This window comes from Cyrtonyx montezumae, unplaced genomic scaffold (assembly GCF_038088225.1).
Source record: "Cyrtonyx montezumae isolate F1298 unplaced genomic scaffold, pur_monq_1.0 scaffold_18, whole genome shotgun sequence".
In the NCBI taxonomy this organism is placed as follows: domain Eukaryota; kingdom Metazoa; phylum Chordata; class Aves; order Galliformes; family Odontophoridae; genus Cyrtonyx; species Cyrtonyx montezumae.
Window position 1 is genome coordinate 10,162,443 of NW_027071914.1, and position 23,963 is coordinate 10,186,405.

A 23,963-nucleotide genomic window follows, 5' to 3' on the forward strand; every position below is an offset into this window, starting at 1 on the left:
TAAGCTATTTGCTATTCTCGGGTTGGTTTCCTTCCCTTCATGGAAACATGCAGAGACCTTCTGTTTCAGTTCACTGGAAGTCTTTTTTTTGTAGTTTGGTGATTTATTCTCCTTCTGAATCAGTTTTCATTTCCAAACACATCAGGGAATGTTTAAAGTGTTTACAAAGTGGACAGTTCCCAGCAGTTTTGCTTTCTAAGCGTGCGTCCATGTCTGGCACTTTCAGTGTGCTTCAGGCATCCGTGTGTTGGTTTCTCTGTGTTTATTCTAAAGCATTTCCTTTCATTTCACAGAAGCCTGATTGCTTTGTAATTAGCTGTGTACTTGAAAGGAGTATTCAGAAGAGGATGCTTCACCTCATCGAGTTTTCCTGGAAAATTTTGTTGGTTGCATGTCTTGTGCTTAAAAGAGAACTTGAGCTTTAAGGGGGACTTTCCTTTCAGCATTCGTTAGGTCTTGTGTCACACGACTGTTACCGCAGGAAGCAGAGCTGCCTGTTTGACAAGCCTGGAACTGATGCTGTTTTTTTACAGGACTGAAAGGTGCAACAGTAGAAAATTTATGATATTAATGCAGGAAAATCTTGAAAGTATTTTCTGTTTTCACTTCTGACAAGTTGGGTAACCAGTTGTTAGCATTGCCAGCTCTAAACATAATTTACACCTGTATCTGAAGTGCCTCAAAGCTGGAAGAGCAGTCATGGGGGATGGTGTGTATTTCATCCTGCCACATAACAGTGTCCTGGTACCGTGTTTGTGCTACAGCTTGTCTGTGGGCTTCATGAGCTCTGCCTGCGTGGCTGCTCTCCTGTGCTCCAGCCCAGAGGTGGCTGTCACAGACTGCGTCGTCCCAGTGCTCTTTGTGCAGGTGTCTGGGTGCTCTGTCCTCTGCAGAGGCACTTTGGGACTGCTGCCCAGATTCCCTCAGAATATGCTGATACAAATGTGGTTAGGCAGGCCTGTAGGTGTAGACTTGCAAATACGGCAGTGACGGCAAAAAATCTGCTGAATAACTAGTTAATGAACCAAACCTCAGACAGGCAAGGAACTGTAGAGTCAAAAAGGACCTGAGAGCAGTTTGATTTCTGTTCATTCAAGTTATATATGTGTGTATATATGTATGTATTTTTTTTTGCCCTGAATATTTTACTTACAGATATTATTGTTTAACCGTTTCAATGTAATGAATTAGATCGCTGTGCTTCAGATGCCAAAATTGACTGGGCAAAAAATGTTCTGTGCTCTGGAAAATGAGCTGCCCTTCTTGGTGTGCCTGCACTTGAACTGATAATATTCAGGCAGAGATCCCTATAGGGATCCACAAATAAGTATTCCTGCATATCTGGTGGATTTGTTAACCCTTGTTAACATGTGTTAGTCCCCAGGTTCAGTTCCCTGGGCCTACCTGCTCATTATGAAAACTTGAAAGCACTCTGTGTTTAACAGGCCTCTTATAAATAATACACTCGCTCTATAATTGACTGGAGCTGCTTGTAGTGCATGAAAGTACTCCAGAAATAAATCTTTAAAGTAACTTTAACTTCACAGTGCTGAGATATATCCCCATTCCTGAACTGATTTTCTTCTCCCTCATCAAACTTGCTAAAACTAATGGCAGTTGGAGAAAGATTTCTTTGTCCTGTACGGTTAACTGTCTCTAGTTGGTTTCACCTTTAATATGAATGCATGTTCAATTCTGTCCCCATGAAGAGATGAGGGGTTGAGGTACTGTTTTACACTATCAGTTGTTTTTCTTATTTTGTTACGTATTTTGCTTGAAATGATCACCTTTGGTTGTCTCTGTGTATAAGTGATTGGGTCCTGGGTGAACAGGAATTCAGCAGTTTGTTTGATTTCTAAATGGAGATAGCAATTCTGCAGTCCCATATAGCCAGCAATATAGCAATCCATGCAGTTAAACCAGATGGGGAAAAAAATCCTTTATTCTGGTTAACTTCTTATGTAACAAGATCAAGTATTCTGTTTGTGAACTGGCACTCTCTATAAACCTTTAAATTGAATGCTAAATACTAAGTGGTTGTTACTGAGAATTACTAAACTGGTGAGCTACCAAAACTGTTATTACTGGAGCTGCTAACCAGATCCTAATGACAGCCTTACAGTACAGACAACTGTGTTTTGCTGCTTTATTAGTATGCCCTGTATGCTCATTGTTTCTGACCTTCTCAGCAGAAATGGTTGAGTGCTGTCCTTGTTAGCCAACACAGAAGTTGGCCTCGTTTAAATTGTACAGGAGCAAGGCGTCTTTTGCTTTTCTTGCTGCTGACTGCACGGGAAGGAGCTGTTCTGATGGATCACTGACTCACATGCTCTCCGGAGTTCTGTGTTTTTTTGTGGTTGTTTTTTTTTCTCTGCAGACACACCAGGAAGTTCTTTGCTAAGTGTATTATCTGATAAACCTTTTCAGGCTGTCCCTTCCCTTTCCTTCTCTTTGTTTTCTCTCTCCCAGATAGATGATACAAAGATAGAACTCTCTGAAGTACAGGATCCTTCTGTACTTCAAATTTCTTTCTTCTTATTTTCCTGAGCATCGGGACAGGCCCTTGGAAGGAAGGGTTCTGAGAAATGAGTGAGTATAACATGGCTCCTGGGTCTAATTTTAGGGTTTTGTACTGTGACACTGGACCTTCCTTAGTTCCAAGTCATGATTTTTCCCCCTTTCGAGCTCTGTCCAGCCACGTTTACACTTCAGGAAAATCAGAGCTTTTCTTGGTGACATCTTTAGCTTCAGTAATTTGGAGTGGAAGCTCATCTACAGATCCAAGACTGATTGTTAGTGAGTGTATCCAAAATAACTGGAATATCGGAGGTGTGAAGAAAGCAAGTTGAAGTTATTACTTGTTTTGGCTTCTGGTCAGGCTTTCCAGCTGTCTTAGGTCTTAACCCTGTAGGAGGATGAGTACCTAGCTAGTTCACAGATGTTGCACTAAACATTGCAGGATCAAGTCTAGGGCTGAAGTTCTGATTGCAAATGGAATTACCAAATCTTTCTATGATGGTTTTTGGTGGCTGTTTTTGGTGGAAGCATTGGCTGTTTTGCTGAAGGTATTTGAACAGTTCTTGATTTCAAATATTCCAGTGTATTTGTGTATTAAGTATTACGCTTTTCATAATGTTAGAAGCTGTACTTGGTTAATGTAACTTTGGACCTGCTTGGATAAATGGATGCAGATTTTGTGCGTCCACTTATATTTCATCAGTATTTTCTGCCTCTGATGTGATGCTAAAGTATGTTAGTGCATTTAAAAAAATGGCACTTGTTCAAGCAGCGTAAATCACACCTTCAGATGAATTGGTAAATTCTTATGCTATGTCAAAGCCTCAGAAACTGAATTCTGTTAAAGGGAAATGTGTGTTGTCTTTGAGAGTTGTTTTTTTCAGCTTGCTGCTCATTTGTTTTGCCAGTGGAATCAGCAGAGACCAATTTGTGATAGCTTTTTTTGTTGTTTTGAAATCAGGTGTTGCTGATTTACCATCATCTTTAAAAGTCGCCAGGAATATGTTTTTGGCAAAACAGTTATGCCAGATGAAGGAGGGATTTTTAGGTGCTGTGTTGTTGTGGAAACAGTGTTTTCCAAACATTAATCGTTTCTGATGGGAAATTTTGTAACGCTGTTTGTGGTCACATAGTGCAGCTGTGCATGCACTCAGGAGATGGAAGTCTGAATTTCTTCCTTAGACTGTTCATTTTCTCATCCTCGTTTGGAACAGCAGGATGTTTGAAATCATGAGGAAAATATGCTGAGGCACAAACCAGTGGCTTCCCAATCCTATTAAGTCCATTATTTGGCTGTGTTTAAGTGTGACCTATGTTTTCTAGTGTCTGAGCATCCAGCAACTTGTCATCATCATTTATCTGAAGGTTTTAGGGGTTTAATATATTTTTTGTAGGTTTGCTTTTATGCCAATCAAAATAATGTGAGAGCTCTCTGCGATGTCATGAGCTGAGTGCAATGGACTTTGTTGCTCATCTGTATTATGTTCTGTTAGAACTTGGCAGCTATTACAACTGAAGCTTTATTTAACACATCCACATTTCTAATGAAGTTAATTTTAAGGAGTTTCTTATTAGCACTGGATGCTCTGTCAGGCACTGGCAGAATATGCTGCTGTGTTTCAGTGCTGCCTCATAGTACAGAGCCTATCAATCGCAGCGTAATGTGGTTTTCAAAGTTTCTTTTGCCTTTGTTCTCATTAATGGCGTTAGGATTGTTGTTTGCTTCCTTAGGTAATAGAAATGCCACTCTTTTTGGTTTTCTTACATTCTCAAGCATGTGAGTATGGATTTGGAAGGCAGATTTTTTCAGCTTAATTTGGATGTGCAGAACCCCAATTAGCTTTCAGTGATCGAAGAAATCTGCACAGTTCTGTATCTGGAGTAAATTAGGAAAGTGGGAGCTTCCTCTTTGTCCTGTGGGTTTGATTGTTGCAGTTGACTGGGAAAGCTTTGGCTGTCCCAGGAGCACAGCTGGGAGTCAATGCTTGTTGGTGCTTCCTGTGGCTCTGACAGGGAGCACCTGAAGTCAGCTCCTGCCCACCAAGCCTCGATCTACTTGAAAGTGTATCCTAGTAAAAGGCAGGAGGCAGCTTGGTTTAATTAATTAATTACATATAATTAATTTTGTATACCTGGGAAACAAAAGGATTTTGGGGGAAGGGGAAGACAGGACACTATATGTCTTCCTGTGAGTTGGCTTTAAGCAGTGCCTACATGAACAGGACCTTGGATTGCAGCCTGCAGCTGAACCACTTTGTTCCTACCAGTGTAGGTTCCAGTTCAGGACTGTACATTTAGCCTCTGCCTTTTGTTCTCACTAACTGCTAAATCTGGGCACTGGTTTTGATTGTTGGTTCTAAATATTCCTAAGTATTGCGTCAGAACTTCCCCTTGAAAGTCACGATGGGTGATGTTGGTGCCCAGCATGACTGTGCTGCTTTGGGGTCAGCAGAGCTGCTGCAGGAGCTCTGGAAAAGGTGCACATAGTTGTCTGCAAAGGACCAGTGAAAAACACTTTCTGACTTTCTGTGGTATGCTTGGTATGCAGGACGTGACAGCGCATAACTTGAGAAATGGTGCTGTGGGCTGGGTGATGGCAAGCAGCAGCCCTGTAACCTGTGGTCTACTGAGGCAGACCAGTTCTGACCCACCCTGGCTAGTTGGGCTGAATGAATGTTGTCATCGTGTCAGTGTGGCTTCAGGTGTGTGTGTGGTTCCTGGTAGCATCTTGTCCATGGCAGCACAAGCACAGCTTCACACGCTGGTTTTGTATGTCTGTCGCCAGAGAAGTAGGAAATATTTCTGGTTTCCGTATATGAGCAGGACTTCCTTTAGTGTTGTGCTTCTGTGCTGTGTCTTTAAAACTTGCACAATGACTACTTGAAGAAAATCCTGTACTGTTTATTTTAAAAAGCACAGTGCCAACTGCAGATCGTTCTGTTTCCATGGTGGGGATACAGGTTTTTTCAAGTTGTCCCCCTAATAAGAGGGTCCCAATTCCAATTAGTCCAACTGGACCAATTAGTCCCAAACTCAGCTTCTTATAGTGTGCTGTTGCTGGTGGTTTTCGTTTGTTTGAATAGCTACTGGTGGATAAATGCTTGCTGGGACCTTGAACACTGCTGTACTGCTCCTATACGCTGTGTGTGTGTGACTGATGGCTTACATACACAGCCTTGGAGCATTGGTGCTTTGGGGGGTGGGGGGCTGAGCAGGACTTCGCTTTTAGGAACAGCTGTTGGTCTCATCTGTAAGCAGTGCTCTGGCAGAATGCACGAAGTGATCCTTTTGCTCTTTAAAGTGGTTCTCTTGGTGACCAAACAGCCTTTGAGATGCTGTTGTGGACCACTGTATGTGTATATATTTCTGTTTTGAACGAGAAAGAAGAGTGAATTAAAAAAAAAAAAAAAGGAAAGCCCTTCGTTGTCTTGCATCATCCATCTTCTCTGATTGCAACCTGCAAAATTGAATTACCTTCTCATACTCTGGAGAGAGGATATAATCTTTTTTTTTTTTTTAATACAATTTCTTGCAGTGAATTACATTAGAATAAGTAGAACAGTTCTGTTCCTGGTCTTAATCTTCAAAATTGCCTTGAATTCCATAAGTGTATAAAGTTGTAGAGGTTAATGAATGTCCGAAATAATTTTCCAACATCTGAACTTTTTTTTTTACAAAGCCATTTTATTTTGCATTGAAGAAATGAATCCTAAATGTTTATAAAAGTTTAAGTTGGTGGTTATTTCATTTGTATTATTTATCTGTATATAAAGACAGAATAAACCATTGGCAGTACTCTGTGACTTCTATTGCTGTTTGGTTTTTAAAGTTTACCATAGTGTTTATGTGGTACTTTCTACACTGGAGTCCTTTGACTGGACTCTTAGACTCTGAATTAGTGCAAGTAAGAATGAAGGTTTCCTTGCTGTACACTCTGACCATTTTTAGTGTGTCGTTAACCTGCCCCCACAGCCCCTGTTTTACAGTATCACTGGAAAACTGCTAGCAAATTGACTTATATATAACAAAAATAGAAGCTGTCCTGCCTGGATTTGAATTTAAGTCAGTGGATTCATTCAGTCATTTGTGGCCATACAGGAAGCCCCATTCATATGATCACATAACCTAATAGCTGTTTATTCACTGAGATTGATTTGATTACTCTTCTGTCTTGTGCTATTTACAGCCTGCTGCCAGTTCACAGAAAGGGAAGAGAATGGCTGCAAAGGAGAAGTTGGAGGCAATATTAAATGTGGCCCTGAGGGTCCCAAGCATCATGCTTTTGGATGTCTTGTATAGATGGGATGTCAGCTCATTCTTCCAGCAGATCCAGAGAAGCAGCCTGCACAACAACCCTCTCTTCCAGTACAAGTACTTGGCCCTTAATATGCATTATGTGGGTAAGTGAATGTTTATTCAGGAGAAAACACTACTGTAGTAAATACTATTTTGCTTGCTTTAAAATTGTTAAGAAATTTATAATAGCATAGTAATATATTGATTACAACAAATTGCATGGAAATAGATGTAATCAGCAGCACTGTAATTAATATAAGGGGTTGTTTATGTTAACAGTAAAGAAATCCCGTCTAGGGTCTTCAGCTTTGTTATTTAGCCTTGATATGTAAATAGAGTAGAATTAATGTCTGGAAACAGTATTGATGCCCTGAGAGAACAGCACAGTAATTCTGGCTGAGTCTGACTAGTAAGAAAGCTGCAGTGAAACGCAGCACAGACAAGAAGTATTGTAACTTATATCACTGGTATTAAGGAAGAGTCTAGAGCAAAGGTTGCCTGCTCTGAGCTGTGACCACAGCACCAGAAAGTTGGCTTTTACTGTTGTGTGGATATGGCTCTTCAGCGTACAACCTCGTGACCTGTATATATGCTCCGAGTCAATTAGAGCATGTAACAAGTCCTGCGTGGCAGATAAATAGACAAAATTGCTAACATGGTTCAAGAAGTTGAGGTTTCAACCTTGCCCTGCAAGCCTAGCTCTGAAATGCTAGAAGTCTGCTTTCAGGAGATGAAAGGATTGCTGTTGTGGGACCTGCTTTCCAGGTGGGTATGTGATTCATCCACTGAGTGCACATGGGGTTAATTAGGGATCGGATCCAGACTGTTGAGGTTGATAGCCAGTGACAGTCAGCATGAGTGCTGCCTAGCTTTGGGAGAAATGGCTGGCATATAATTATGCCATTCTGCAGTGTTTCTTCCCTGTAGATGACTTGGAGGATAAAGATACACTGGAGTCAGCTGAAGGAAACGCCCTTCAGTTAAGTTGTTAGATAACTCTTTTTATTTTATTATTATTTTATTTTAACATGGTTTGTCCAGTGTTTTAATCCTGACTGCAGAAAAGTGACTTTTAATTTTCAATCTATTAAATGTCTGTTTGGAAGTTTTATTTACTGTAATTAAAAACACGTGGCTTACTTTGTTATGGCTCCATTCCACTTGGCTAAGGATACCGATGTGTCTACTTCTACTGTAAAAAGCTGGTGTTACTTCTGTATAGGGTCTTCATGTGTTTGTGGGAGAGAGTACTTGTTTGTTGCTGGTGAAATGACACAGGATTGTGGAGGCATGGGACTATACCTGGCCTTGTCTTGCTTGGCTTGTTCTGTGTGTGCAGCTTGTACACAGATGAGTACCTTCTAGGAATTAGTTTGTCAGATCAGTTGCTATTACAAAACTAACAGTTGTGCAGTAAGCTATCAAGATATAACTTAAAGCTGGCTCACAACATTTTTTTAATAGTCATTGCATAACATTATCTTCACTTAAGTGTGTTAAGATAGCACCAATAAAAAGCATTACAGAGATGGCAGGTATTACTGCCTCAAAGTATTTCTTTCTCACCTGGGTGCTATTTGAGTACTGAACCAGTGGATTCTGATGTGTTCCTTCTAGAAGTTAGTGTCTTGGTACACAGTCACTCTGTAGTAATTCTGCTTTTTGCTTTTGCAGTATTGTGTCTGTACTTTTCTTGTTCCAACTTGCAGTTGCTGAGACTGAGGAGAGAGAGCTTATAAGTCATCCAACAAGTTACTTGTTGTAAAGGATTTTCAGACAATTATCTGTGACAAAGCTTTGCTTGTACTTGATTTAAAAAGCTGATTTGTTTGTTCCTTGTTTGTTGGTATATTTTTCTTAAAGCTACATCAGTGTGAGGCTGGGCTACGTCAACTTTCATGTCTACACCACGCTCTCTGTAGATTTAATTGTGTCAGTTTACATAATCTTTGTTAAAACAATCTATGAGAATATATAAAAGGAATTTTTAAAATAAACAAAGTACTTTTCTACCAGCTTGGGAAATGAAGGTTCTTTGAAGATATGTCGGGGGAAATTAGCTGTTAGCATGTAATGTGAGTTTGCTGTGGATATCTTTTAACCTGCTTATCTATTTAATAAAAAATAAAAAAAATATTTTGTATTTGCTGTAAGCAAACACAGTATCAGCAAACGTGGCAGCAGCTTTGTATTATAAAGTGATTACTGAATTTCTTTAAAGATAAGGTACCATATCACAGAAGTGCTTTTAACAGCTTAGGAGATCAGGTGTGTCTTACTTAAGTAGATGTTTAAGAAACAGTTTGATTAGGGAACTATATCAGGGTTAGTAGATTTTACCAGTTTTTAAAGTGAACATTTTCCCACCACTGAGGACCCAACTGGAGGTTGTCGAGGTCATCCCTTTCACTCAAAGTTGGAAAAACCAATTGTATTTGGTCAGGTGAGGTGATTTGTTATGGTGTGACTCGTTTTTCAGGTAGCAGTGCTGAAAAAGTCATAAAAGCCTCTAGGATGTACTCTGTTCTTTGATACAGCTTTTCCTTTTCATAGCATTCCCTGAAACAGTAAGTTCAACTGTGTGAAATGCAACTATAAATGTGTAAAGCATTGCAAATAGCAGGGGTAAATTTCTGCTTAGAATTTATGATAATAAGCAGATTAATTTAATATAAACAAAATTACTTTGCATTTTTCCTGTAAACTTTGTCTGTCAGACAACACTGTGATTACTGTTCAGAGGTTTAAAAGGTCGCTGTGTGGCCTGCAGTAGTCTTCAGGATGCACAGCATGTGATAAGTTTGCAAGCAGTGTGCTGCAGAATCAGTGCTGGTTCCAGTGGTCGCTGTCAAGTAGAGAGAACTGGAGGTGGGGTGTGGGGGGAAGCTTAGAAAAGGAACCAGCTTTTTGTCCACATCTCTTTTAAAGGTATCATGTGGTTTCATTGACACTTCATTAAAATTGTTTTATTTAAGTTAAAGCAGCCTCTTCTCAAGGGTAAGAAGTAAAAAGCTAGCTAAAATGGCTTGTACCTCAAACTTGTATGTGGTGCAGGCTAGTACACTGCTACAGTCAGACTTCAGTGCTTTCTTCCATGCTCTAGAGTAGCTCTGAGAGTCACTTATATTTCTTTGATACGTGATGGAAATGGATGAAACCATGTAATTTCTTCCTCTGAAAGGCAAAGTAATGCTATTTGTTCTAACTCACAAGTGCTCTGAAGTTAAAGAGTTGTGCTTAACCTGTAATCAGTTAAACTTGGAAATAAATCAGTCATGCGAAAGGCACAGAAGTGTGCTAAATACGTATTGTTTTCTTAACTAAGAATAAAAATAAGAGCAGTTTTTTTATCTTGTATTCTTTGTAACAACAATAACAAAATCTGGGAAACAAACTCAAGAAACCATTTTAAATACTTTGAATAAGTAGAACGTGCGTCATCTTTCCCAACCCTGTTTATAATTGCAGCTACTTGAATGTTATGGTTAATACCTTAATTGTTTGGTCACATCACTGACCAGGCGTGAACTACTTGTTTGGAATAAAGCCTTCAGAAAAGGGTTTTGGGGCAGGAGAAACCTGAAGGTGCTGCCATCCAATGATGCTATCTTTTTCGTTCTGCCTACTTTCTTTGAATTATCCTGCATTCATTGGAAGATCTTTCATTTGCACAGATTTTTTTTTTGTGGTGTCCTTTAAGAGGGAAGTTTTGGAGGTCTGTGATAGAAAAAGTGCCGTGGGAAGCTTCAGTTGACACCGAAGGAGCAAGCATTTGGCTCATTCCAAAAACAAACCTCCCAAAGTCCTGAAACAAGGATGCATGACTAAATGTGCAAATGCACTTAGTGCACGCAAAGGCAAAGTGCTGCTTGGATCCAGCACATCCAGCATCTCTAGGTTTGCTGTCCCATGTCTTCTGTTGCCCTCCTTCCAGAATCGTTTAGATAAAGGGATAGTAGAGCTATTTGCTGAGTGTTACTATTTTAAAATGTGGCTATTTTTAACTAAGTGCAATTCGATGGCATGAACTTGGTCTTTATTTCTTCTAAAAAAATACTTGCTATATCTTGATATCCTCTTTTTGGATTATACACTGCAGCTGGTAGATAAAGAAGCGGGTAGAGATCGTGCCATGGTCAAAATATAGCATGCTCTTCTTTTTTTTTTTTTTTCCCTCTTTCCTATTCCCAGAGACTGCTGGTTCTCATCCTGCTGCCATTGCATCCTAGGCTTTTACTGAGCAGCTTTCAGGTAACTTCCCTGTGAAGCTAGTAACTTTTGGCAGCTTGTATCACTTTTTATTGTTTTAAAAATAGTAGCTTGCTTGAAAGGAGTTTAATAAAACTTTATGAGCTTCAGTTGACAATTCTATTTGTGACTACTGCAACTTGGTAATTTATGTTTGTAACTTGGAAAACTATTTCTGTTCTTATGGTTCTACTTCCAGTTGTGTTTTCTTTTGCAGTGTTAGTCAGATTCTCCCTGGTTGTAATTCGTGCCAGAACTCTGATCAGTGTGTATACAGTATTATAGAAGCAGCCCCCATATGATAGAGCAGTTGTAGAACCTGAAGTCCATCTTGTTTGCTCTAACATAACTGTACATCTCTGTAAGGAACTCAGTTCTTGGGCTATTTATACTTCAAATATCCAATCTGTTCCACATGTAATAACTCAAGAAACATCTGTTGAAACTGATGGCAGTACCCCAGTAATGAGTAAATTGTTTTGCTGCAATTATTTTCAGAGATATGCAGATGTTTGTAATGATTTCAGATCTCTGTTTATAGTTGTACTCTTCCATCACTGGGTAAATACTAATTTTCTTGTGCACAAGTAGGTTTAGATGCATTCTCTCAGCTTAAAACTAATTTTACAACATATTTTCTGAAAGGCAAAAATACCACGTTGGCTCAAAGCACAGAACTTCTCAGAGTGAGCAGCATTTGTCTTCAGCAGCTCTGGGTGAGTGGGAGAGTGAGGAAGCTGAGGATGTACAAGAGCTTTTCTTCTCTCCTGACTTAAAAATAAATGGCTGTCGTGGTTCCTTCTGGACTTGAGCCAACCTTCCATCAGTGTGCCCACAGGAGTTTGGTAACTTCTCCATCATGCCTTAACAGTCGTGCCTCTAAAGAGGACCTTTTGAAAACTGTCTGCTTTTGAAATAGACATTTTATGTATATAGGCAATGTATAAAATCTCTGTGTAAATTGTTCTGGTGTGAATGGTTATCCTAAGAATTAGACTCACTGAGGATAAGGATGTAGGTTGTTATCCTTCTTCTACTACTTCTAATACAGTCTTCCAGAAGTCTGCCTGTGTTTGGTGCCTGTGTGTTGTGGCCAGGTAATTTTCTTAGTGAACTGAAATGGGGACAGACAAGAGTTAGGCTAAAATAAAGTAACTGACTTGGTGGTGCACTGATCCTACATGAAGCCAGGACATGCTGTCTTGATGGTATTCTGTGGCTCACAGGATGCTGCTTTGCAGGACGTTGTGAGATGTGCTCTTTATCCTCATAAGGCATGGCTGAGCAGGAAGGTAGGTCCTTCTAAACTAATATTCTGGTACAGTCCAAGCTATTACTTTCTGGTGCTCAAAGATTTGAATTCCTTCCTTTGTAGTATCCAGCATATAAGCAGCTGTTTTTCTTCTGAAAGCGGTGTTTCCTTGACAAGCCTTTGCTGAAGCAGTATCCAAGAAATGGTTTGGTTTTATTAGGAGATGTTATGAACTCTTGAATTGGCTTTCATCTGCAGAGTTCTCATTTTTCAACTAAACCTGCAGGAAACTTTGATTAATAACGTGAAGTGGACACAAGGGATCTGTAATCATGCAAATGAGCACTAAAATGGTTCATAAAGAGGATGCGTTATGGCTTTGATCATGCTCTGGAAGCCTCTGCTGTATGCAGCTTGCCAATAAAACTCAGGCACCTGAGTGAGGAAGGAGGTAATGCGGGGTGAAGGAAGCTGGGAAACACCTTGGTGAGAAGCAACCAGAGACTGCTGAAAGGCAGCCTGCAGGCTGTGCTTACTGTCACAATGAGCATTGCACAGCGAGGGGTTTTCATCTAGCTGAATCAACACGTTGTAAATGAGGTCATGAGCCAGTTAATGCGTGTGTTCTTGTCTGGCAGTGTTTAACTTAGCTTTTCTGCTGACTTTTTTTCCTTTCTCCAGTGACATCTAAACCAGTCCCATCGTACTGAAAAGGCGGTGGAAGCTCTCTGCTTCCTTTTGCTCCCCAGTAGGTGCCCAGCAGTGGATCTGTGCATTTTTAAGTTTGGCCAAATCAGATACTGTTAACCCATGCCAAAAGTTATCCACCAGCATGGCTGTTTCTCAAGTTGTAAATCCTTATGTGGGAGAGTCTCCCCAAAAGGAATGTCTGTTTTCAATACTGTGCTTTTCTTCTGACAAAGGAGGTGCAAATGAAAACAATGTCATAATTTAGATGAGAAAGCTGCTGTGAGAAATTTAATTCCCTGGTTCTTTGTTTTGAAGTAGAATCTCATTTATGCCATATACTAATCACATCATTTGTCAGAGCAAAAAGAAAGGGAACAGAACGGTGCTGCTGGTATGTCTGAATGTGAGCTCATCTGCCTTCTGTAATGAGCCAGTTTGGTAATGAATTATTTGTTTTTTTTGGCAAAGGCATTGTAGATAAAAGTGAGGTTGGTACCACTGTGGGAATAGGGCCTCTGCAGCAAGAATGCAAATACTGCAGTACCAAGCGTGTTAAAATCTCTCTAGTGAAGTTTTGAGATGGAGCTGTAAATAGGAGTGAAAAGAAACTACTTTAAGTGTGTATCACTCTCTCCTTCTTCAAAATGTAACAGCAAACAAAGACAGTTTCAAAACAAATATTTAAATTCTGGCTCAAACTCATGAGTGGCGGCATTCATCTTTAAAGCTTCTTCCCAGTGCTGCTTCAATGTATCTTCCTATATTTGAGTTAATGATCACAGAGAAGAGTGAGCTGCAGTCACTTTTAAAATACTCCTGTGTAATATGGCTGTGCTGCAGTTACTGCCCCGTGAAAACTCTTCCTAAATTATCCCAGCATCTTTCAAGTTCATAGTCAAGTGGCCTTTCATGTGATTGAATAAGGTAAAGAAGAAGGCAGAGCTTAACTGCAGATAGAGTAAACAGGTATTCTTGGGCTATTTATAGAGTAGAAGAGGAATGAAAGGCTGCGTAATAAGCTCCATTTAGTTCTCCTCCACCTGAAGGTGAGTCACGGGCTATGGTGAGAGAGAAAGGTTTGGGGAGGTTTGACTCAGGGCTGGAGTGGTGTGTGGCTGTGCCAGACAGACTTTTCCCTACTGAAGCAATGAAGGGAAGCCATTTCCTTTTGTTACTTAGGTTTTGATAATGTCTTGAAAAATACCGGGGATCAAGTCCACAGCTTTCCATCTGGATGTAATGCTGTAGAAACTGGTAGAGCTGTCTCTGCTCATGGGGGGGGGAAAAAGCAGTTTCAGTGTGTTGTCTGTTTCAATGAGAGGAAAATAAAAGTATGTGAGTTTTATGACCAAATGAAAACAAAAGTAATTGAAGAGATCTTGGGTAACTTGAGTGCAAGTTCCTATTTTAAGAAATTTGGGATTAGGTAGTATTTTTTGAAATCTCAAACTCTACTTTCTGTTGCAGGTTACATCTTAAGTGTTGTGCTCCTAACTTTACCAAGGCAACACCTTGTTCAGCTTTACCTGTACTTTCTGACTGCATTGCTGCTGTATGCTGGACACCAGATTTCCAGGTAGGAATAAGTGGGTTAATTATGTTAGCTTCATTTGTGAGTTGAAAATGCAACTGATACTTTGTTACAGCTTCTGCAAATTGGGGAAAGTCTGGCTTTCTGGAGCTTTTTCTTGTGCCAGATACCTAAATGTATCATGCTGTTATTTATCTCAAAAAGTTAATGGAATTAAATGTGCTGTCAACTAGTGCTGGTGTGTTTTTGTTGACTTCAGAGGAGTTTTGGACTGCTTTTCTGCAGAGTGTAATGTCCATCAATCTGAGGAAGGAAAACATTACAGGACTAAATGTGACCTCTGATGTAGTAACCCATTACTCAATGGCTCAATTAACATGCTTTCAACATCTTACAAGCGAGCAGAATGTTACCTTCAAATTCCTGGCACACAGGAGAAGGGAGAAAGTAGTGCTATGGAAGATAGTAAAAGTGAAGTAGTTGTGGAATTTATTCTTAAATTCATTTTTGTGAAATATATTTTAAGAAAGAAAAAACAAACAAACCAAAGAGAAAAGTTTTTGGATCAGAAGCAGAGCAATAGGCTTACAACTCTGAGAAAGGCAAGGCAAAATGGATCGTCTTCGTTTGTTTGGCTGGAACTAAATCTGTTGAAAGCCAGTGTAAACTTTCCTACTGACAAGATGTTAAATTGGAACCAAAGAGAGTGCCCTCACATTAATGTCTTTATGTGGGAAGTTTTGTAAATATGGACTTAAGCCTGATTTATTTTGGTTCCTGCTGATGGGAATAATTTTAAAATGTGTTTTTGATTGATTGAAGTGAAGTAATAGGTTTGGTATTTCTGCATCAAAATTGTTGTACTGAAGCATTTGCTGGAACATTTGAGCGTGCTGCAGCTCCAGGGAGGTGTTCACAAAGGTTGTGTGGTAACTCAGTGTGCGACTGTTGCAGTTGTCAGAGCTTCAGTTAATGATTTCCTGAATTGATGAAGATGCAAGAGAAACATTAGATTTCTTATTCAGTGGGTAGGAAGGAATGAGGATTTTTTTATCATCCTCAGTGGAGTCCTTGGTTTTTATAGATACAGTTTGTGGGCGTTTCTCATAGAGTTAAAGGCTTTCTTGTTAGAAAAAGCCACCTAAACATTATTTAAGAATTTGTATTGAGGTAAGGGTACAACTGGTACCAGAAATCCATCAGGTATGGGGCTTTGGTCCAGAACATTCAGAGCTAGAGATCCTTCCACTGTTCTAGATGGTTGAAAAATTCAAGACAAAGAGAGGTGGTTTGGATTTTAGTCGATGAATATAATACTGACTCTTAATGTGATTTTTTTATAGCTTTTTTTTTTCTCCATAGTGTGAATTGTAAGTGGTATCACATTTTGAGATTTGGGTTTTAAGGGCTTCATTGAAATAGGTTGGATAGCTGTTTCTTGGTCTGTTTGGTGCATTTGTAATAAGCTTTCTGTATTTGATGCTTCTGGAGTGTATTAATGAAGACTTTAATTAAATCTTTCATCAACTGCCACAAAAATATGTAATTAAAAGATGTCTGAGATTCAAGTAGTCCAGCTCTATTCCCTGGATATTTAGCAAAGCAAATGTAGCCAGCACTTCTGAATGAGCTTACTCGTTCTGTAGAGATAAGACAGACTGGTTTGAAGGGAGGCACTGTTCAGGGGAATCTGCCACAGTCTTTGTGTAACACGAGAAATGCAACCTGAATTAGGTTTCCAAAAGAATTTCTGAATGCATTTAGTTTTTATAATGAAACTAGTAAAGTGTAACAGCGTGCAGGTACGCTCTTGTTGCAGGAGCTAAACCTCTTATTAATGATGCTATCCAATTACAACTGATGTTTCTATTTAGCAGACTGATCGTGGTGCCACGCACAGTAATCATGTGTACAGACTCTTCCTGATTTTTTTGCTAATAAATCTTCTCAGTGTATGCTGCTTGCACACATTACCAGTTGGGAGGCTATTTAAAACAGATGAAGAGATCCCATATTGAGGCGAGGCCGGTTTGGTTAGTGCAGATTTTAGAACAAGACCAGAATCAGCTGGCACTTACGACTCTGCAGCATCCTGGAAATTCTGAGCTGCTGAAAGACTGCAGACTTCAGTGCTGTTTTTCCAGCCCAGAAATAGCTTGTGGTTCAGCTGCAAGTCTAGGAATAAGATCTGAATGTTATAGTTAAGCTCTGGTTCAGACTTCAGATCTGTGTGACCTTGACAAAGCACTTCTTGCTGTGTACTTCCTCAGCTGTAAAACCAGGAATTACCTTAATGTGTAAGGGTTGATTAGCTGATGTTTGTGAGCACTGGGACAGTCCATGGTGGCGCTGCATTTATGCATCACATGTTAGCCTGGCAGTTTGGGTAGAGATAATTCACCATCTGTTAAGAAAAAAGGAGAAGTCAGCTTCAGAAAAACAGTCCTGCCACTCTCAACAAAGAAAACATATGTTTCTTTTCTTTTGTATAGAGCTGCATGACTTGCTTGAAAGGGATCGTATTTTCCTCCCCCTGACCCCCAGTTTTCAACAGGAAAACTGAGAAAAAGAAATGAAGCAATTGAAAATATTATTTATGCCATGAAATATGAAATCATTATATTGATTGATGCTATCATTGTGTTCCAGATGTTGAAACTGGCAGAGCTTGGAGAAGATTTGGGATGAAGGTAGTTGGGGATTTGGGAGGAAAAGGCAGGGAGAGAGCAAGAGGTTGAGTTTTATCTTACCTGTATTCCTAAAATACATTCTTAATTTTCAGAATATCTGTAGATATTCAAAACTTCAATATGTGTGTATTTGATGTTAACAGCAAAGATTAATCAGTCAAGTAAGTGTCAGCTATATGACTCAGTTAGGTAAAATAACCACTGTGCCTTATGTCTCTCAATTATAAAGCATATTTTTAATAACAGAAGACCTTTCAAGGCTTTCCATAACAGTTAATGGTTGTATATGAACTACTGTATCTCTTCACCTTTTTAGAGCAATGCTAATCATGACAGTCTGTGTAAAAGTCCAGGAGTTTGATGAAATGAAGCTAGGAGTATATCTACAGAATGAAGAACTGGTAATTTGATCTGAGATTTATTCTTACATTTTAATTTTCTGTAGCAATAATGCAGTTTCAGTCATTGCATTAATGTTTTCTTACAGTGCTGGAGTAAAATGAGCAATTCTCAAATGTACATAAAAGCTGCAGCTTAATACAGCTTTAATTGATCAAAACTGAGTGCAGGCTCTCGCTCTTCTCAGCATCTTGAGTTGCAGTGCAGCTGTTCCAGGCGTCTTTTGATGGGTGTCTGTGCCAAAAAATCCTATGTTTGTACTTGTGAGAAGAGAATTATTACTTTTCTTATTCAGACATCATCTACAAACACTGTTTAAAAAATATAGGAGACCTTAAAACATTGCTTCTCTGTGCTGGTAGGCGTGCAGCTCTCTATTAAAGTGAATTACTTAAAGAATGAAGCCAAGTATGACACCTCTGTGTGAATGACTGAATCAGCCAAGGGCAAGAAATATAGCTTGAAAGGATTTGGGTCATCTCCAGGCATGTTCCTGCTATAAAAGAGATGACTGTAAGTGCAGCTTTGTTGGTGTCTTAGCTAAGTTGTGTAAGGTTTTTCTTGCTACCGTTGGTATTCCGGATGATTTTGTAACCTGTTTCCTGGCAAATGTAGAAAAAGCTAGATGTCTTCACTGCCTTCCTTCCAGCAGTTTAGAAATAACCATCGTTTTCACCTTCAATTTCAGGATGGAGCATGATATTGCTAATAGAAAAAGTCATCTTCAGCATGTTGCAAATTTGTATGAAATCTGTGGTCATGTTTTTTTCTCCCTTTGTAACTGATAGATTACCCTTCTCATTTTGTGAATGCTGTGAGAACGTGCTTTCTGCAGATGGAAAGAAATAAAAATACTCAACTTTGTATGTGGATGTTTGAAGACCTTTTCTGTCTACCAAACCAACCAAACCCTTGTACTTATCTCTGGCTTGAGATCAAGGGGCAATGTTGTACTTTGGATGCACTATTAGCTTTCATTTCCATCCTCATGTGTTTCTGATTGTAGGTTATAGTCTAAAGAGTCCATACCTACATACCTTGCATGCACTGTGGTTGTGATGCTTGAAAAGCTGCTCTGAGTAGGCAGTGCTGTCAGCTATGAAGAAGGAGCGTTGAAGTGTTTGTTTTAGTACCTTGAGATTTATGTCTCAAATTCCAGAGACATTTTGTAAATGAGAGTGTGAATACCTTAGTTAGGAGTGGTGAACTGATGCTGGAACTGGAGTGTTTTTTCATATTTCTGGAGAGATGTGAATGCTTCTAGTAGTGTTCCTTTGGATATTTTTTTCTGCCCTGAAATGTAAAGATTCTTAATTGGTTGTGATTTCCAACCTTGCTCGCTGTGCTTTCACTGCATCTGTTCGCAGTGACTGTGGCTTCCCTCACTCATGGAAGGAGCTACGCCATAAGCGAAGTGCCTTGCCTCTCTAGCAAGTACTGTGCTGGCTCAGTGTGGGGTCAGGTTGAGTGTGTCTGCCCAGCTTTCCTGGGGCTGGAGCCAGATGGGAGTGCCTGGATGGGGTTGGCAAGGGCTGTGGGGCCACAGGAGCTGGTGGTGTGTAACAGAGGTGCAGCAGCAGCCATGTGGGGAGTGCAGAAGAGAGAGCTGAAGCTCTGGATCCAAAGGGTCACGAGTGTCACCTGCTGTTTCGTGGCAGGGGATTAATGAGCCACTGGAGAATTACTGCTGTGCTGTTCCAGGATTATCTTTGGAAAGTGCAAAGTGTTTGCTCTTCATGTGAAGTTAATGTTTGATTTACTTTGCTGTTACGTAGGTTAGCCCACTTACAGTGGAGCTGATGGATGATTGCCAACAGCAGGAAAAATGCCCACTCTCCATAGGATTCTTCTTTCTTTGATTGCCTGAGCTCATCCTTCTTGCTCACCTTATCAGAGAAAAGTTTCAGATGTTCTCTTGGGTTTTCATTTTATCTTACTGTATCTTCAGTAGTGCTCCATCAGTTTGAGGGCATCCTGCTGGTCCCCCTGAGCTCCCCAGGATGCTGCTCAGTTTTTAAATCCTGTTGGTTAAAGGGATTATGAGGCAGCCCCATTCCTGACTCTTCCATGGCTGTCACTGTTCCTTCATAGCTAATTTTGAATTCAACGCAAAGAGATTGTTTGGTGCAAAAACCTTTTGATCCTTTAATTGGAAGACTTTTTCACAGGATGCTGGTGGGGGAAAGAAATTGTAATTAGGAAAAAAGAACACTTAATAAGGAAACTTAAAAATGAAATAATGCTTAAGAGGCTTTGTCAATAAGCAGTTTCAGGCCATGCTGAAAAGCAGCTTGGGTGTCCCAGAGGACTTTTGCAGCTGTGACAGTGAGTCTAATTACAGATAATAACGCCTGTCGCTGAAGTCGTGCTCCAGTTAGGTCCTTCGGTCAGTGGGACTGCCATAACAGCCATGCTAATATTGCTTTTTAGAATTTACTTAATTGACTGTAACATACACTGAAGTTAAATGTGTGTGGATGAGGAAATTGCATCTTGTCTGATTAGAAGGATCCTAATGCTTTGTGGTTTTGTTTTTTTAGGGATTATGTGAGAAGTGAGTTAGAATCAGGATATGAAGGGCCAATGTACGTGGAGCCTCTCTCAATGAATCGTTTCATGACTGCGTTAGTAGGTAAGTGACTTAAATGTTTGTGATGCAGCAGAGAGTTCTGGCTAATTCTCTTCACTGAAACCCAGGCATGTTTTGCTTCTTGTTCTCCAATTTCTCTATCGTGTAGTATCTGTGAGGCTCGTTAATATGCAGGTGTGGAATTCTGTGCATCTCCTACCTGACTCTCCATATTCCCCTGAATTACCAACACTCCTTTATTTACAGCATTAAGGCATTCTCTAGATTTGTTTGGGGATTTAAAAAATTTAACGGTAGGTTCAAATGCTTTAGATTCGTAAGGGTCTCTGATTCTGTTATGCTGTTGTAAAGATGCACTTTGTTGCAATTCATGCTTGTCTATGGCTTATGGAACTGAAAAGCATGTTAAAATTTGGTGGAGTAGGAGGAGTGGATAGTGAGTATGTTCTTGTGGGAGCACTTTAAATTCATGCCTGGGACTTTGGTTGAAAACTTCACAGTAAGCAGTTCTTACAGGAAATGATTTTCCATGGTAGGTAGCATAGGAGGTATTCTTAAAAGAAAGCTTTTGAGTTTTGTCTCTGTATCCCTGCCTACCCCTTTGATAGCATCAAAGCATGAGGAATGCAGGGGGAGAGATTCAAGGATCTCGTGTATGCAGTTCACTTCGTAGTGGTTGGTCACTTACTGACAGCATGTAGTTTCTTTCAAAAAATAGCACTAATATTCTTCAGTGCTCCTGTGTTTATCAGTTCTATAATTGTACCTCACAGTTTGTTTCAGAATGATTGGATGGTCTTGGATGGAAAGTACTGCAGAAATTTCAGTAGTAACATGTTTGTAATGCTTTTGTCTTTGATGTGGTTGTGCAAGAATTTATCGTGCATTGGTTTTATAGATGAGCATTATCATGCTCCTACCAAAAAGAAAAAAACAAGTGAAATAGATCTGTGAATGTGTGCATGGAACTACAGGCTCTTTTTCTGTTGTTGATTTGTTCAACCTAGTTCCAGGAATATTTTGAATTAAAGCATTAAGGAGTAACAAGGCAGAACTACATTTAGATTATTTTATTAACGGAAGAGGTGAGTTCTGTTCCCAAAAATCTCAAAGAAGTGAAGAATTGGGCTTCTTATGCTCCTTCTTACCCTCCCCTCCCAAGTGAACTTTGGAAGAGAATAAAGTCAGCACTGAGCCATACCATATGCTCTGCAGAGAGGATATTGGAATACACATGCACCATATGTATTTTAGAAGTAAGCCACAGACAAACTCAGAAGAGAAATCTTCCTTAATTCCTTTCACTAGGGTCTATGGTTTTCATCAGATTATTGACAGATTTAGTCAGCCATGCACTGTTGGCAAAACTCAACTGCTTTCTGTTTGCTTGCAGCTGCTACTGAAAGATTTAAATGGGTTTACTTCTTACTGTATGTTAGGTCTGCCAGAATATATACGTCTCTTATGTGCCCACATCTTCACTTTTAAATGTGGCATTTGTCCTTGCTTTTAATATTTTTATTGAAGCAACATCGGTATTTTCTGAAGAAAGGAAATATTTTGAGGTTATTTCTTTTTTCTTCTGATTTCTAGGTTTGCTAAACTTCCTTTCTTGTCATAGGACACCAGGGTACTGCTAAATCCTTCAGTGTGTTTCAGTGAGGTAATATTTGTAAGTAGTACTTGGAATCTCTCTTAGATACAGTGCAGGGTCCCGTGATAAAGCAGAACCCCTCAGAGGTTCACAAAGCAGCAGGCAGGAAGAGATCAGGAGGCATTATGCCATTCAGTAACATTTAGGCAGAACCTAAACCAAGAGTCAAACCCATCAGTATCCCGTGATGTGTCATTCAGGTTTAACATGGATTAAAAATAAATGACAAAGACAATATTGTTTTTGTCCAGTACAGTTTTTGTTGTACAGGGTGGCAGACTGCTTACTGTAATTGTTTTTCAGAATTGGCTGTGGCTATACTAGCAAGTATGTGTATGTTCGTGTATTTAATGTCCCCATTATTAGCTTTCTGTATTCTTTTAAAGCAACTTGAAAGTGCAATTTTAATCTTGATGGCAATTGGTGGTCTTTGGGGAAACTCTATAGAAGTGGGCTTTGAGATTTGGCAGTGTTTTGTGTTAATATGAAATCCTGTGTTAAATTTGTTACATACCAAGGTATGTATCCATTCTAAGGTATTTATCCAGTCCATTCTGCTGTATCTCAGGAGCATCCTCTGCTGAACTGCCATCTTCACAGCAAAAAGAATGTGCAGGTCACTTGGTCCATTTTTTTGGATATGTTTCTTCCAGAGCTTTGTGGTGCAGCGCTGTTTGCAGAGGCAGTGAGACAGGTGCATGGAGAAACAAGCCATGGTCACAACAAAGGGGTTGATGTACACCTGGGTCATCAATTTAATCTTTGTTAATTAGTGCCTTTACTCACGAGTGCCTTCTGAATGGTCTTTCACAGTCGGTTCTTCCCCCAGGTTGAGCTCAGTCCAGTGACTGTTAACTAGGGTTGCCCATATGCTCTGAAGTGCTGGATGGAAGGTTTGAATAGCTTTGAACTGTCTCTTGGATGAGTGTGTCACCTTGTGAGAATGTCAGCTGTGGATGTTACAGAGATGCACGGCTTTGGGACTAGTGCTACTGTGAAGACTTGTTTTTGTCTTGGGTCTCATTGCTCAGTAGAGGGAGTATGTACTGACTTTAAGGCATCTTGCTTTTTGCCAAGCAGTTAATATCATAACCAGGAAATTTGTTAACATCAGCTTTTTAAAATAGGAGATGAAATAGAGAGTTCCCTTCTAAATGTGGTTTGGACAGCTACAGTACCACATGGGCTCACTTACTGCACATTTTCCATTAGCTTACTGCCTGAGAGTCTTTAGCTATATTTAGTGTATTTGTGGAGGTTTTGGGAGGGGAGAAGAATGGGCAGGAACTTAAGGCAGTAGATTTCTTTCTCATTGCCTAGCAGAGGAGCCTAAAGTCCTGCAGGAGCATTCCAGATGTTGGATTAATTGTCACTGGCTGTAGTTTTCAATCCACGGCATCTCAGATTGCAGAGTGCACTTTTCCATTGGATTTGCTGGTCTTAGCAGATAGTTTGAGCATTAACATTTTTTGGTGATTTGATGTGATTTCCAAACTGATTTCTTCAGACTGAAACTGCAAATTGTGTGTGCAATATCTCACTATTTACAGCCCTACTTGGAAATACATTGTGGTGTGCAACACAAAGAGGCTGTCCTGAACAAAGGGGCGGCTGCTCCAGTTAAAGATGAGAAGTGTGTCCTTGTTACTGAAAGCTCCACTGTCGTTTCAGGCCCCTCCTGAGAACTGACTAAATGCAGACTGCAGGAAGGAGACCAGGGCCTCGAGGGAATGTCCATGTGTTTCATTTCCTGGTGTACAAATCTCTTTCCCATGACAAGTAACTTCTGATCAGTGTGTAAGCTGAAAAAGTGGACGAGAGAACACTCAGCAGAGACGATGAGTATACTCAGCATGTTATGCCAGGAGGAAAGCAGGTGTTGCTGTTTCATCAGATGAGACTAGAATCAGAGGTCCTATTTTATGACTTGAGAACCCCAAAGTTATCCCAAAGAGCCCTGGATTGTTAAGTGCAATGTTGTAGCAGTGTTTTACTTCAGATGATGACACAAACTAGACCCTGAAGAGCATACTGGATGCTGGTGTTTGTATCCCTTGTGTGTGAAGCTGGGTTGCCTTGGTTACTGTGGATCACAT

At 39.9% G+C, this 23,963-nt stretch overlaps 1 protein-coding gene across 2 annotated transcripts in view; it reads left to right on the forward strand.

Moving 5' to 3' along the window:
* Positions 1–23,963, forward strand: part of RNF145 (ring finger protein 145) — a 39,296-nt gene that overhangs the window by 1,502 nt on the left and 13,831 nt on the right. Inside the window, exons 2-4 of one of the 2 annotated variants that reach the window (XM_065734677.1) lie at positions 6,704–6,917; positions 14,471–14,579; positions 20,164–20,255. In XM_065734677.1, the coding sequence (XP_065590749.1) occupies positions 6,734–6,917; positions 14,471–14,579; positions 20,164–20,255 (385 nt within the window). In that variant the 5' untranslated portion in view covers positions 6,704–6,733. Of the gene's footprint in view, positions 1–6,703; positions 6,918–14,470; positions 14,580–17,062; positions 17,386–20,163; positions 20,256–23,963 lie in introns of those variants that run through there. The other variant, XM_065734678.1, reaches the window with a different exon arrangement.